General features: G+C 41.4%; 1 protein-coding gene across 5 annotated transcripts in view; it reads left to right on the top strand.

The window, feature by feature from the left end:
• APBA2 (amyloid beta precursor protein binding family A member 2) overlaps positions 1 to 15,433 on the top strand; it is a 378,680-nt gene that overhangs the window by 164,818 nt on the left and 198,429 nt on the right. For all 5 annotated transcript variants that reach the window (XM_083183774.1, XM_083183772.1, XM_083183771.1 and 2 more), the window contains one exon: positions 6,397 to 7,394. In XM_083183774.1, the coding sequence (XP_083039900.1) occupies positions 6,435 to 7,394 (960 nt within the window). In that variant the 5' untranslated portion in view covers positions 6,397 to 6,434. The remainder of the gene's footprint in view (positions 1 to 6,396; positions 7,395 to 15,433) is intronic.

Below are 15,433 nucleotides of genomic sequence, written 5' to 3' on the forward strand. Positions count from 1 at the left end.
AAATCATAGAGGTATAGCTTCAGAATATTGAATAAGTTACTTTAGCGCAGCATGATTCTCATTTTTTTATGTTCTCAAAGCAGATTTCCTGTACTTGCCATCTGCCCTTCTCAACCCGCTCATTCCAGTACTCGTAGTATACGCCAAAGCCTATTTATTGGCAGTGCTTATGATGTCGGGTTAGGGAACAGCTATCTGATAATCCCATGTGGCCAATCATATTAGACTACTTACTTGCTAAAGCACACAAAAAGCTCATTCCCAGATCAGCTAATTATCTAGAACTGTTGTGTTTTTAGTGCATGCTCTTAATTCATCTTGCTTCCATTAGCAGGTGGAAACCTGTATGTATATTTTCTCGGTTAGTGGAAAATATTAATAAATGCAATCATTCTCTGTAATGCTAGCAGCACCCTTACTGTTTACAGTTTGCAAAAAAAATAACAAGTGTTTATTGGAAGATGTCATTCTACACTAATTGCAAATATCTGCTCTAATGAACTCCATCCATTAGTTCGAAATTAATTTAAATGATGCTTTTTGTTGGAACGGTATGCCTCTGCAATTCTGGGAACAAACACAATATTAGTTATACATTTCCAGAATTCGGTGATTTTTGCATGTAACTGAAATAACTTCCGATTTGATGCCATTGGAATGAATGTTCATCGTTTATCCATTAAATGTTTGGCCACTTGAGCAAAACTAAATCCCAGGTCAGAGTGACATGGCGGGTAATCAGAGTACAGCAATTATTTTGCTGATGGAGGATTACGATTGTATTTATTGTCTGTAATATATAAAGTGCCTACATATTACAGAGCACTGAACTATGATGAGATAGTGACATACATTTCTTTCAAAACAAGAAAAAAGAAAATAAATATGGTCCTTCACAAAGTTTATGTAAGAAGTATGAGGAGCACTTGATACAAACATGATTAGTGGAATAACAATTGTAGCTAATGGGTGAGCAGGACTGCCATCAAACATTTTGGGGCCGGGACTTACAAAATAAGCATGGCACCTTCTCTCTTCTCGAACTCTAGTCATGGCTGGTTTGACCTCTGGTGTCCATAGCACTGAAATGTGAACTTGTTTATGACAAATGACATTTGATAGATTCCACTCCTGGGCCCCCTTTCTGTCTGGGCCCAGGACGGGAGTCCCCCACAGCCCCCCCCCCCCCCCCCCCCGATGGCAGCCATGTGTGTTAGTGTGGATATTATAAGGAAGGAATTCTATAGGCCCCTAATAATAAAGGAGCAAGAAGTGGCACATCGCAATTGGTATAAGGGCATTGTAGTTAATAACTAATGTTATTGTGTCTGACAATTTTCTATACTATAAATCACACTACTGGTATGTAACTGATATGGTTGCAGATCGGTTAGTGTGCACAATACATAGTAATTTATTTAGTCCTTGTTAATATAATGCCTTTTATTTTCTCAATAATGGGCCCATACTGCAGATGTTCCTGGAAGCCATTATTATAACTTTTCTCTTGACTGCTAGCTAGATTTCGTACAACACATACAGTAGTGCTTTATTGACAAGGATATTCCAAAGTTAATTTTTTTTTTTATGTATATTGTATGTTTTTATAGAACACAATTGTTCTTTTTACCCTAAAAACTTGTTCTCTAATTGAGCAAGTGTATCCTATTACCTTATTCCATTGGTTCCCAAACTGTGGTACCCTGGGGCATGGGCGGATTCAGGGGGGCACTTTATGTTTTTTTCTTTCGGGTACCTTCCATTAAGTTAAAACAGCCATCGATTTATATTAGCGCCCAACGTATTTTTGGGCATAGCATTCTTTGGTGGGACTACATCCTGTCACATGATATTCTGCCTGTTTTTGGAGGACTATGATACATACTGCAGTATGCTCTTGTGCACTTGCTGCTGCACAGTGTAGCACAGGCATGGTTTCTGACTATTATCTGGCATTTTGGTGGCTACATGTGTCCTTCTCTCTTACAGTTGTTGTCTCTGTGTCCACTGCTTTAAAATGAATATACCCCCCACCTTCACCACCGCTGCCAAAACATTCTGTCATGACACCAGCTTATGGGAACTTCATGGTATTTAGCAGTTGGGTTAATAATCAATTTCATTACTGAGCTAAGTGCCGCTTGAAGCAGTAGCAAAAATGTTATTTATCCAAAAATTTAAGATCCTAAATAAAAGTTATAATTGAAAAATTGCATTGCATGTCAATTTCCATAGAAAGACTTAACATTGTAAAAATCACACCAAAATAGTAATGAGGATAAAGAAAACTGTTTTCATGACAGGATGCAGGGCTGCCATTAGGAATTTTGGGACCCAGGACTGATTTCAAGTCTGCCCCTCCTCCCCCATCCCCTTTGTGTACATTGTGATTGGTATATATAGGCTCTGTTTACTGTTTTAAAATGCACCTCTTGCAATGCTGCAGACAGTTCAGTTCTCATTGTTTGCAGGTACACAGAGCTTTTAATCAACATGAGTGTGTTCTGTCTGTACAGGAAATATCGAGGCTTGTTTCATTGAGATTTTTATATGTATCACATTGGCAATTGAATAAAAATTTTTCCATTACCAAGGTCTTTTAATGCATACTGTATGTGGTGAAAAGTAGTTCATGACACTTTCACAACACCATTTTCTTTGTTTATACATGTCCATGACTCACTTCCATAAAGTAAACTAAAATCTGTATTTACTTTATTCTGCAGTATGCTTCTTCTTGAAATAGGTAGAATTGTTTATTTTTTGTATTTTATAGCATTCAAGGGCGCAGAGGGAGGGGAGGGGGGGCGAGTACTAGTTACCCAGGGCTTGTTGGAGGGACACATATCAGCTGCTAAGATGGACAATGTCCTCCTATGCAGTAGTCGCCTGTGTTTCCTTTTTAGATGGGGTGTGGCCATGCCTTCCTGGATTTGACCGCGCCTTTCTCAGTACCCGATCCCTCTCACGGGCTTGTTATGTTATAATCAATTTGTAAAGATGTCTACAAGCCTTTCTCCATTCAGTCAGTGTTTCCCAGCCGCGCATATAGCCGCCGTACTACAACTGGCCGGCTGCCAGTCAACGGCTCTTTCACTAAAGGCGGCGGCTACAGATTTAACCTCGCTCCCGCCGGAGTGCCGGAGCACCTATTGGACATTGCTACAGCTACTATACATTACAGGGTAGAGCCGCAACAAAGTAGCTCCCCTGCACTGGATCATCTGTGGGTGAGAGATCACATTGTTACTATCGAGTTACTATATTATCTTGCTACTACTGTTGCCTTTGATGAACTGCCAGCTCTATTACTTGTGCATGTTCCGCTTACATGCTAAATTGGCACCGCTAATTATCATTGGCTCATTGATTGTATGTGGTCTTTAAACATTGTGCTTGGACTATACCCACATTCTTTGGAGAATCCTTACTCTTTTATTCTTGATTCAACCCACTTGTATTAACAAAAACTTACCACATTGTGGAATCTGATTTCTTATTGGAGAGCATAATTACTCCTTGGAGACCTAATCACCTGAATATATAGCCCTCTTGTGCTTGTATAAACTAGAAAGGTGCTTTTAGTCCTGTTATTAATTATTAAGCGTGTCCAGTGTCATTTTGGTCATTTGATTATTACTCAGAGTGCATCATTCACCCAGCAGCGCATTGTGTTATAAAACTCTTCAGTTTCTTTCTCCATTTATATTGAAGTACACGTTTTCTATTGGTGAAGTCTACATTAGTTCATATGGTACTTTTGATCATTGCTTATATTGATTGCTAGCACTAAATATGGCTATGGTTTGACTTGTCTGTGGTTAAATACGACTTACAGCAATCATTATCGTTGCTTTTTAAACCTCATAATACAACAGATGGTGTTAAAACAGCTACACTGTGACAACTGGTGAGGGAAGCATTGGGGAATTAAGTGTATTTTCTTTCTCTGATTCCTAAAGTAAGTTATGTGACTCAGAGTTAAGGAATCACAATTCCCTACATAATTATGTCGGTACTAAGCAAATCTTAGGTTTCTGCATTATAGGCTTCAGCTGTATACTGCAAATGTAAATCAATTCTGCATATACTACCAATCTAAATGACTTGAAGACTGTCAGTTAGCCCTGTTTTGGCAAAGCCAAGCCATATGTAAATGAAAGTGTTGTAAATGGGCCTACACACTTAGCGATTTAGGGGCATTTTCTAAGCGATATCACTAGAATGCTTATAAAATGCCCCCACATCGCTACGTGTGTAGGGGCCCTATCGATAGCGATGCGCAGCCCTGCGCGTTACTATCGCCCGGCAATTAATATCTAGCACTTTGGATAAATCTAGTTAGATCACCGGGCAGGGCCAGTGCTGTCTTCAGAGAACACTGGCCCTAACAGATCGCTCAGCACACAGCGCTGACACATCGCTGTGCAGTGCTGTGTGCTAAGCGATCTTGCTGAAGTTTTCTAATATTGCTCAGAAGGCTTGAGCATCTCCCCATGTCTAAGCCCCTTAAGGAAAGATTTATTGTAATAGCTGTACTGAACTACTTATCTCTGTAATATATTCATGGTCTGGTCTTGATTAGATTAAGCATTTACCAGTTTTCTAACTCCTCAGTTTGTATGGAACATCGGGCCTAATAAAGGTTAGATCGCTGCTGTGCAAATTTGCGTAACTCTGACCCTGATCGAGTCACCCACCCTCCCTGAAAACGCCTTGATGCACCTTCATTTTTTGGTAACAGAAACTGGCTGGGTTATTACCGGAAAATGCTGTCAGTCAAATTGTAAGGGTATTGCGAGAAGGTTCATAGCGGTTTTTCATCTCTGTTTGGTCTCACGCATGTGTGCTACGATTCATACGTATGCACCGTCATTCCATAATTTATAGGATTTTGAATTCACACAACAGCATCAACTCTGAATAGGGGCCTTCAACTTCTCTTACTGCTTATTAGATAATGGCCAAAATTTACTTAGTATACAACAACATCTCAGACGTATTCGTATTTTGGATTCGACTTTTCAATGGCATATTTGGTCGTATGTAGTCGTATTTTTGTTTGCATATTCATATTTGTATTTTGGTTTCCGTACGTATTTTTGCTGTTTTAATGCCTTGTATGTGTGTGTTTTATACGTATTTTGAATAATCCGCACATAAATTTTGCTTAACAGAAAGTAACTTTGTGTTTGGCTAAAAGTATAAACTTGACAGTGTTCTCCCAGCCATATAAAAAACCCTCACGCTCCCTAGCTCCTTGTTGGTTACATAGGCACGGTGTGGAGAGTGCAGTAGAGGTTGGAGTTTGCTGAGTTATCTGGTGATTGTCTTTATTTTGATTGAGTCTTTATTTGTGAGTGAAGTTTATATGTGTTTGTGTGTGTGGGGGCGGTAAGGAGATGAAGACGTTCTTTGTCTTTTTATTTTTCAGTGTGTTGTTTGTTCTTGTGTGTGCAATGTCTGCGTCTGATAGTGAGAGTAGTCAGGTGGGAGAGGGTTAAACGAGGGAAATGCAGCCTCCAAGGACCTGCACAAGCTGCTGCTGATTCATGACACTGGTGTCTTCTTCGATGCATGTGTCAGGACATCAAGTAGCCCACAGCCCGCAATGAAACCTTCTCAATGTATAATGAGTAACCATCTCTGTTTGTAACAAGCAGAGAAGTGTGTTTGTGTACTAAACCCTTTGCAGTCCAAATTTTAGTCTGGTTTAAATGTTTAAATGAATCGTAATTTTCATTTTTTTTTATTAAAAAATGATCTACATAGAATGTTGAACAATGTTAATGTTCTTATTTTAAAGTGGCTCACCATTGGATCTGCTACTAGCGCTAGGGCTATTGAGCCTGACTAGATGTTGGACCTGAAAGGGTTAATGGGCTTTTATAAGACACACAGGTTCTACATTCTTCTGTCAGTGGATATTGCAGCAATATGTTCCAAAATCCATGACTTCAGGACGTTTGTGCTGCCCCCCCCCCCCCCCCAGTTTCTCTCCGAAAATGGAGGAAGAATGTATTTACCTGTGAGCTTAGACCCTATAAAGACCCTCATTGCCTTCATCCTTATTACCTTACCATGGGCCAGATGTACTAAGTATGAAAACTTATAAAATGGAGAGTTATAAACCACCAGCCAAACAGCTCCTAAATGCTATGTCACAGGCTGTGTTTTAAAAATAACAGGTAGGAGGTATCACTTTTCAAGCTTAGTACATCTGGCCCCATGTCTTAATAGTTTTATTTGATGGCAACAAATATTAATATTTCTTCTAGCTCACCATAATCTATACAATGGAATGTAAACAGAAAATATTTTTTTTATATTGCTGTGTGAAAATGGATAATATAATTTGCAAAATTCTAATTTGTTTTCGCTCTCTGTCTTCCATAGAAACTTTCATGCAGTGATGGTCATGTGAAGTGTTGAATATGGCCAATAGGAAACGTCAGAGTACCAGGGCCAGCATGCTGGACCAAAGGCCAAGGTCCTGCCCTTCTTCTCCTCAAGTCGTAGCCCGTGATAAAGAGGACTCTGTGTATGAGGAAACTGTAGTACACGAGTACACAAATACACAATTACCTAAGAGCAGACACCCCACAAACAACCAAGATGAGCAAGATTGTAATGACAATAGTGGTGATGGTGACTCAAGCTCTGACTATGTCAATAATACATCTGATGAGGAGTATGATGAAGGACTGCCTGATGAAGAGGAAGGCATCACTTATTATATAAGGTATTGTCCTGAAGATGATAGTTACCTTGAAGGTATGGACTGCAATGGAGAGGAGTATATCCCTACTGAAGTGCCCCATCTAGAGACAGATGAATGTGTTGAAGCAGTGGAAGATGAATGGACGGAATCCAAGATACAGCAGCCACAAGATTGTAATGATGAAGAAATAGGACAAGAAAATCAGATGCAAATGTTGGACGAGGACAATTCATCCTCATTAGAGGTACAAGACCAGGAGGAGACAGCACAGTATAGTGAAAATGAAGAAGCATATCAAGACTACTATCCAGCCGAGGCTAATGGAAATTCACTTCCACAATCCCCATTTCATACAAGGAAAACTGATGGAGATGTAGAAGATCAAGAGGAGGACATTGACCAGATTGTGGCCGAGATCAAAATGAGTATGAGTATGAGCAGCATCAATAGTACTACTGACATGAGCCCGGAGCATAGTGTAACAGAGAATGTGACGATAGACCATAAGGAAATATGCCAGAAAACAGACACTGACCTTCCTGCTAACAGACATGAAGGGCGACCAAAATCTTTAAATATTCCCTCTGCTTCAAAGCATGCTGGTGACATGCCAAGGAGTTATAAAACTAAAGTCCGGACTCCAGAAGATAGACAGAAGTGGTCGCAAGAACAGGTTGGTCACATTTATAATTTACTTGTTAATTTGTGACTGAATAGTGATGTCTTAGTTATAACATCATTTTATGGTCAACCTAATATAACCTACCGGTACTGTTTAGCCAAGTGAAATGGTGAATACCATTTCTTCATAATAGAATAGGATGTTACATCAGGAGTTAAAGTGGGGCAGAACGGGGTGGAACTGAGTTCCACCACCTGTAGTGGTTAGACGTATCTACAGTAATTCAATCTCCACTTTGGCCCTGCACAGTAATTCTTACAGCATTGTAGTTTGCAGGTAGGTGCCAAAAACCCTACCACTTGCGCTGACTCTGCCTGATGAGTTGAGGAGAGGGGGTAATTATGTGGCAGGGGGAAAGGAGTTAATCCACCTCTCCAGGTCCACTTTAAGCCCTGTGTTACACCACAGTGCTAATGCCTCTGCCCGGTGTGGCAATGAGGACCACTTGCAAAGCAATTGCTAATATAAAAAGTTAATTCCAATAAATGAATGAACTTGCGATCAATTCTTGTTACAATAAAGGCTCAGTTTATAAATATACTACTGGAGCCATTTGGCTGTTCAGTGCTGCTGTGATTGCTTTGTAAATGGGTTAGCAAATCTCATGTTGAAATTGAATATAACAGGTCATAAGTCATTGTACATTATGTAAAACGTTTCAACTCCAGCTGAAAGAGTAAATTTAAATGTGCGAGGTAATTGACTCTGGGAATGTTTTGATATCACCTGAAAGCATTTGTATAACAACAGGATAAAACAAGAGCTTGGTAATAAACACTGAGATCTAAACAAGGTCAGAAAAGCGCTGTGTTCTGGACGTTGTGAATGGCTGTGTGCTATGAATTCAACATATTCTTCAAATTTACTTCCATTACTCTCCCTTCCCATGTGTAAGTATATATAATACCATTAGTGGCTGTTACCTTACATACAAACCAACAGAAGAACTATAAGAAGACTTAACAGTTCTACGGGTCGATCTATCAATATATTGAGATGTGCGCATTTAGATTTACTTGGTTATGATGGCATCTTATTGACTCATTGATAATCTGCATCCTCAGTGATATCCTGCTCCATGAGTGATATCCTGCTCTATGAGCGACAGCCTGCTCCATGAGCGACAGCCTGCTCCATGAGCGACAGCCTGCTCCATGAGCGACAGCCTGCTCCATGAGTGACAGCCTGCTTTATGAGCGATAGCCTGCTCCATGAGTGACAGCCTGCTCCATGAGCGACAGCCTGCTCCATGAGTGACAGCCTGCTCCATGAGCGACAGCCTGCTCCATGAGTGATAGTCTGCTCCATGAGCGACAGCCTGCTCCATGAGTGACAGCCTGCTCCATGAGCGACAGCCTGCTCCATGAGTGATAGTCTGCTCCATGAGTGACAGCCTGCTCCATGAGTGACAGCCTGCTCCATGAGTGATAGTCTGCTCCATGAGTGACAGCCTGCTCCATGAGTGATAGTCTGCTCCATGAGTGATAGCCTGCTCCCTCTAAATAGCCTGCTCCCTCAGTGACATCCTGCTCCATGTGTAATAGCTTTCTCCCCTATTGATAGCCTGCTCTCTTAAGGTGCATACACACGGATAGATTTGGCCAACGATTCAATCTTGTTAACAATTTCCTCTGAACCTCCTGCACAAACGATTTGGTGACAAATGATGAACGATTGAGCAAACAATTGCACATGAACAATTGATATTTAACGGAGGTGGAGGGAGAGGGAGCCAGTCAATTAGCCTTACCAAATTGTTCATCGTGCATACACATGAAACGATTGGTACACATCATTAACGATTGGTCGCTGATCTTTCTGCATGCAGGAAAGATCAGCGACCTCTACCAACGACCGTCGGGTACACGCATCGTCCGATATATCGTTCATACACACGGAACGATTTGAGCGATTGGTCATTTCGGTCGGGAATGCCCAGATCTTTTGCCAAATCTTTCCGTGTGTACGCACCAATAGTGATACTGTAGTCTATGTCCTCACTGATAGTCTGCATCCTCAGTGCTATCCTGCTCCATGAGTGACAGCCTCCTCCATGAGTGATAGTCTGCATTCTCAGTAATAGCCTGCTCCCTCAGTGGATTAACAATCCATCCTGAATTCAGCCCTAAGATTGGTATCCTATTAGATGTGGTAATTGGTCACAAGAAAAACATGCTTCTTATGGTCCTTATACAATTATCCAATTATTGGCCATTTAAATTGGTGATATCTTGCTTTTGGGGAAGTTGTTGCTTGCCAGAAATTGCTACTGCTAGCAGTTAGTAACTGTCCTTTGATAAATAGCAACATGCGCTCTCTGGGGTATATTTGGGCTTTATAAATAGACCCCTTATTTCCAGTTTAATGTTAAAAATGAACTATGTCCTCCCAGAAGTCAAGTAATTCTGTTAAAACAATGATTCTTGAATTCAGTCCTCAGGACCCCAAACAGTTCACGTTTTCCAGGACATCTAGCACGTGTACAGGTGTACTCATTACTCAATAACACATTTTAAAAGGTCCACAAGTAGAGCTGCAATAATAGCTTAATTTATAATTCTGGGTTGGGATCATTTGGTCTACAGCATGATGGTCGACAGTCATTAGGTTGACACCATTAGATCGACATGTGAAAAGGTTGACATGGGTCTAGGTCGACATGGGTCTAGGTCGACATAGTTATAGGTCAAAAGGTCATTAGTTCGACAGGTCGTTAGTTCGACAGGTCATTAGTTCGACAATGTCTAGGTCGAAAGTCAAAAGGTCAACATGGGGATTTTCACAGTTTTTTTACCTGAATGTCAACACAGTCAACATGGACACAGTTTAAAGTGCACTGCATCCCCTCGCATCGTTCGATGCACTCGCTATGCATCAGGCACGGTGCCTCGATGCGCTCGGCACAGTATTTTATTCTGCCACCACGCCCTAGTGGATGGTAGGGCATGAAATACCGCTTGTCGGCACATGTCGGCTCAAAAAACAGGGAAACACTTCATGTCGACCTTTTGACTGTCGACCTAGACACTGTCGAACTAATGACCTGTCAAGCTAACGACCTGTCGAACTAATGACCATTCGACCTATAACCATGTTGACCTAGAACCATACCGACCTAGACCCATGTTGACCTAGAACCATGTCAACCTAATGGCATCGACCTAATGACTGTCGACCATCATGCTGTAGACCAAATGGCCGCATCCCGTAATTCTGTGAGACCTTAAAAACATTGGGGTCCCGAGGATAGAGTTTGAGAACCTGTGCACTTAATAGAGGCTTATACCAAAACAAAAACAAAAAAAAAACCCATAACTTATACTGGCGAATTCAATTCAGGGCGAAGGGTGCAAAGTTGTCCGGCCAAGCCGATGCATCTAACACCCTTCATCTATGCAGCTAAATCTGGAATACGCACAAATGTGCTCACAGCCCGATAGGCTAGAGTTCCGTTTTGGGCAAGTTTGGGCTGCTGTATAGTGCTGTTTCTCCTGTACCACACTCAGTTGGCCAGGCTATGACCGTAATTGAATTCCTACTTAATGGTAGATATGCTACTGACCAGGGCCTTATTAAAGGTTCCCTGGGCTAATAAACATGTAGCTCCCTTTGTAATGCTGCTAAACACACATATATGGGCGCTCAGGAACTCGCCATCCATACTGCCCATGTGCGTGTAACAAAGGTTATACAACTGGCATGTAGGATCTAATGCTTGTGGCATGTGAAGGAGACGGTGGGTTTAGCCTGACCAGCTGGGACTGTAGCACAATGTACATACCATAATAGTTCCATCAGTAAGTTACATTCACACAGTCATCTTAATAACTTTATCCCCCACAGTACATAGGGGCAGGTGGTAGCTAAGCAGCATGCCCCCAACCCCCACCCCCAATCCTGGCACCATAATCTGCCTATCAGTCACTGCTACTAAATATGACTTTCTTGTATCTGTAAGGCTGTTTTGAATGAAGAAGTACGAGTATTGATATCTTCCTTGTATAAACTTTCACGATAGCTGGCTTTGCTGTTTATCTTCCCACCTGCATGTTCAGTTTAGTTCCCCAGAGCAGGCTCTTGCTTCAGGGTCTCAATAAAACATGTAGAATAAGATCACGCTGTTGTTGACTTCAGATTATATAGCTCTGCCGATGTGAACGGTGGACAGGTAAACATGAATGCTGTAAAAACATACATTATTTGCAAAATGATACAGAACAGTATTGCCAATGGGCTAACAAACTGAAAATCATGAAAATTCTTTACAGCAAGGTCATTCGGGTTTCTGTAAACAGCCAAATAGAATCTAAGAATAAGATTCAATTTGTAGAGGCCAAAATTATTATTTTTTTGTGGGGTTTAAATGGATCTATATGGGTGCAGTCCAGGTGTGTGGGGAATGCGGGCCATGGGTCCAGGGGGTCCCACACCGCTCGCCCTGCACCTATAGACTATTTCAGGATCCTACATGTGTAGGTGCCAGCTGTATGTATGAAGGTCAATCCACACAATGGACATTTAGTCTGTAATAAGGTGCTGGACTGCATTAACCATGTGTTACTCAGCAACTCATTCTAGCTGGTGCACGAAGCATAATACCCGATAAGCAACTGATAAGCGGTCGCCAGACCTGCGATAACATATGGGTTCAGGAACTTATCCTTTATACCAGGGATGGGAAACCTTCAGCCCTCCAGCTGTTGTGGAACTACACATCCCAGCATGCCTTGTTACAGGTTTGCTATGTGGCCATGCTACAACTGTTGCAGGGCATGCTGGGATATGTAGTTCAACAACAGCTGGAGGGTCGAAGGTTCCCCATACCTGCCTTATACATGAGTTTTCATGCTGGTCCATTTATGGTGGCTACTTCTCAGGGTGTATGCTTCATGTGCTAGGTAGAATGAGTTGCTGAGTAACACATGGTTAATGCAGTCCAGCAATGGACTTTGGGCCTAATTGAGATCTGTTCACTAAGCTGACTATGTTTGCTGCCTAGGGAACAGGGAAATGTCACACGCCACCTGACCGAATGCATCCCCTCGCATGCGACAGCAAGAGTGAAAAAGAGTGATGGTCGCTGACCGTCATGTGACAGCTTAAAAAAAAAATCGCACCATATTGCTCATGTCACATTTGTGATTTTTAACCTGAAAAATCGCAAATGTAATAGGGTGAAAAATCGCTCGCTGTTTTTGGTGATTTTTAGTAAGGAAAATGTGCAATTGTTTAAATACACAGTTTTTTAGTAACGTGAATGTCTGATTATTTGGAAATGGGAGTGTGTGGATAAGTGTAAAAAAAAAGAAAAATGCGTGGGAATCACCCTCCCAAGCATAACCAGCCCTGGGCTCATTGAGCCGGTCCTGGTTCCCCAAATAAATGGGACAAAAATAGTGGGGATCCCCCGTATTTAAGAAACCAGCGCTGGGCTCTTGGACCTGTTCTGGTTCTAAAAATATGGGGGACAGAAAAAGTAGGAGTCACCTGTATTTTGGAAACAGCATTGGGCTCCAACAGCCAGTGGTGTCATGACACAGCCGGGGAGCACTTTTTATACAAGGTTCCCTGTGTGAAACATGGCTACTGTTGTGGGTCCCCCCCAGGCTTCACCTGTCCAAGTCTGAAGCCCAGGGCTGTCCCCGCCACCCCTGGGCTGTATGTGACAGGCTGATTTTTTTGGTGCAAAAAAAAAAGACTGAAAATGTTCATTGGTTTTCACAGTCAAACTACAAGTCCCAGAAGGCCTCCCCGGATGCTGGACTTGTAAAACCACAAGTCCCAGCATGCGGAGCATTAATGGGGTTGTTTAGACTTTTAGTTCTACTGTGTAAACAATGTAAAAAAAAAGAGACACACAGAAAGGTATAACTTTAACATGCACACTTTTTTTTTTTTTTTACAGAACCATGCACTGATCACACTGACCTGTGCATGGTTCTGTCAAACATGCCAGGCTGGACTTGGTCTATGTACTTTGCAATTTTAGTCACCTTTAGGGTGCGATTTGAAAAGTGCACACCATTAAATCTGCAATTTTGTTGTTTTCTATGAGAAAACATATGGATGCGATTTTGAATGTGCAATTTTTTCGACAGGTCCAATCTTTGGCAAAAATCACACCCTATTAGATTTCACCCAAGGTAGTTACTGCATCAGCCGACATTTAACATAAATTATGTCAGTGTCCAAATTCACTATAAATACTGTATATGGACCTAACTGTAAATGTAATTAGTGTTCAAACTATAGTATTCATATACAAAATATTTCTGGTCCCAAGGACTTTGTGCATGGCAGGCTGTTCGGGATGCAGTCAAAATCCCGATGGTCAAAATACAGACAACCATTGACCGACGGTCAAAATCCCGACAAGGTCAAAATCCTGACATTTAAAATCCCAACAAAGTTAAAATCCCGACATGATCAAAATACCGACATTTAAAATCCCATCAAGGTCAAAATAAAGACATATAGAATGTAGACAGGTGAAAAAGTCAACATGACTTTCGGTCGACAGGTCGCAAGGTTGACATGGTTTTTTCACTACTTTTTGACCCGACATGTGCCGACAGGCGGTATTTCATGCCCTCCCATCCACTAGGGCGTGGTGGGAGAATAAAATAGTGTGCCAGGCTGCTGTTGACTTCCAACTTTATCCTTGTCAACTGGGTCGACATTCGAAGAAAAAAAACCTGTGAAAAACCCTTGTCGACCTTGCGACCTGTGGACCGAAAGTTATGTAGACTTTTTCTCCTGTCTACATTATATATGTCGGTATTTTGACCTTGTCGGTATTTTGACCATGTCGATATTTTGACCTTGTCGGGATTTTAAATGTTGGTATTTTGACCATGTTGGGATTTTGACCTTGTTGGGATTTTGACCGTCGGTCAGTACCTGTCGGTAATTTGACCGTCGGGATTTCATACCGAATCCGGCTGTTCTAGCTTTCTGTTATAGTGATAGTTGTTGGCTTGTTGACAAATATCAACTTGCTGCTATAGACCCATAAATCATAAACCAGAAGGGTGTCATTTAATCTTTCATCTTTGGATAAACTTTTTAAGAAAATCACTGCTCAGATTACAAGATATGATGAAATTTCCCACAGGCCTTGAATTGAAACATTTGATAACTCTGTACATGCAAGACTTGTCTGTATGAGGACAGCATGCCCTGAGGCAGTAATTATGGTAATTATACATACCATGCTGTATTAATTATCTTTTTGTTCACTGTAACTCGAATAACAATTTGATGGGAGAAAAAAAGTTTTCATTAGCGATTTCTCTACTTACATATTTTTATTGTTATTAATTTATTATTATTTCTGTGGAATTCAAATATATTGGGGGTATCCAAATACCTCAGTGCCTACTGTGGTTAATGGATCCCCCAGGGGCTACTCTATAAACCTGAATGCTGGCATTAACCAGGGGTTTGGTTGTGCCTGCCTCAGGCAAGTGAAGCCAAAACCCTGATAACTGTGTATCAAATCCACAATCGCTGCTTATGAAACACATAGGTCTGCAGCTTACGGTACAACCTATGTAACCATTTGGTACATGGTAATTTACCGCACGATGGGCCTAATTCAATATAATTAGCAAATTGGTTAAAATTGATAATCACAATTTTCGGCAATCTGCACCTGCCCTGGATCTGCAGCCGCATTTAATTCTTATATAGCGCGTACATATTCCGCATCTTTTTGCAGAGAATATTTGAACATTCACATCAGTCCCTTCCCCAGTGGAGCTTACAATCTATATTCCCTACCACATGTACACGCACACACATTCTAGGGTTACTTTTGTTGGGAGCCAATTGACCTACCAGTATATTTTTGGACTGTGGGAGGAAACCGGAGTACCCGGAGTAAAACCACGCAAGCACAGGGAGAATATACAAACTCCGCACAGTTAGGGCCATGGTGGGAATTGAACCCATGAACTCAGCACTGTGAGGCACTATAGCTATCCATTACACTGTCCGTGCAAAAAAATTAAACTGATTTAACTTACAAT

The sequence above is a fragment of the Crinia signifera genome, chromosome 4 (assembly GCF_055691185.1).
Source record: "Crinia signifera chromosome 4, ASM5569118v1, whole genome shotgun sequence".
Classification (NCBI taxonomy): domain Eukaryota; kingdom Metazoa; phylum Chordata; class Amphibia; order Anura; family Myobatrachidae; genus Crinia; species Crinia signifera.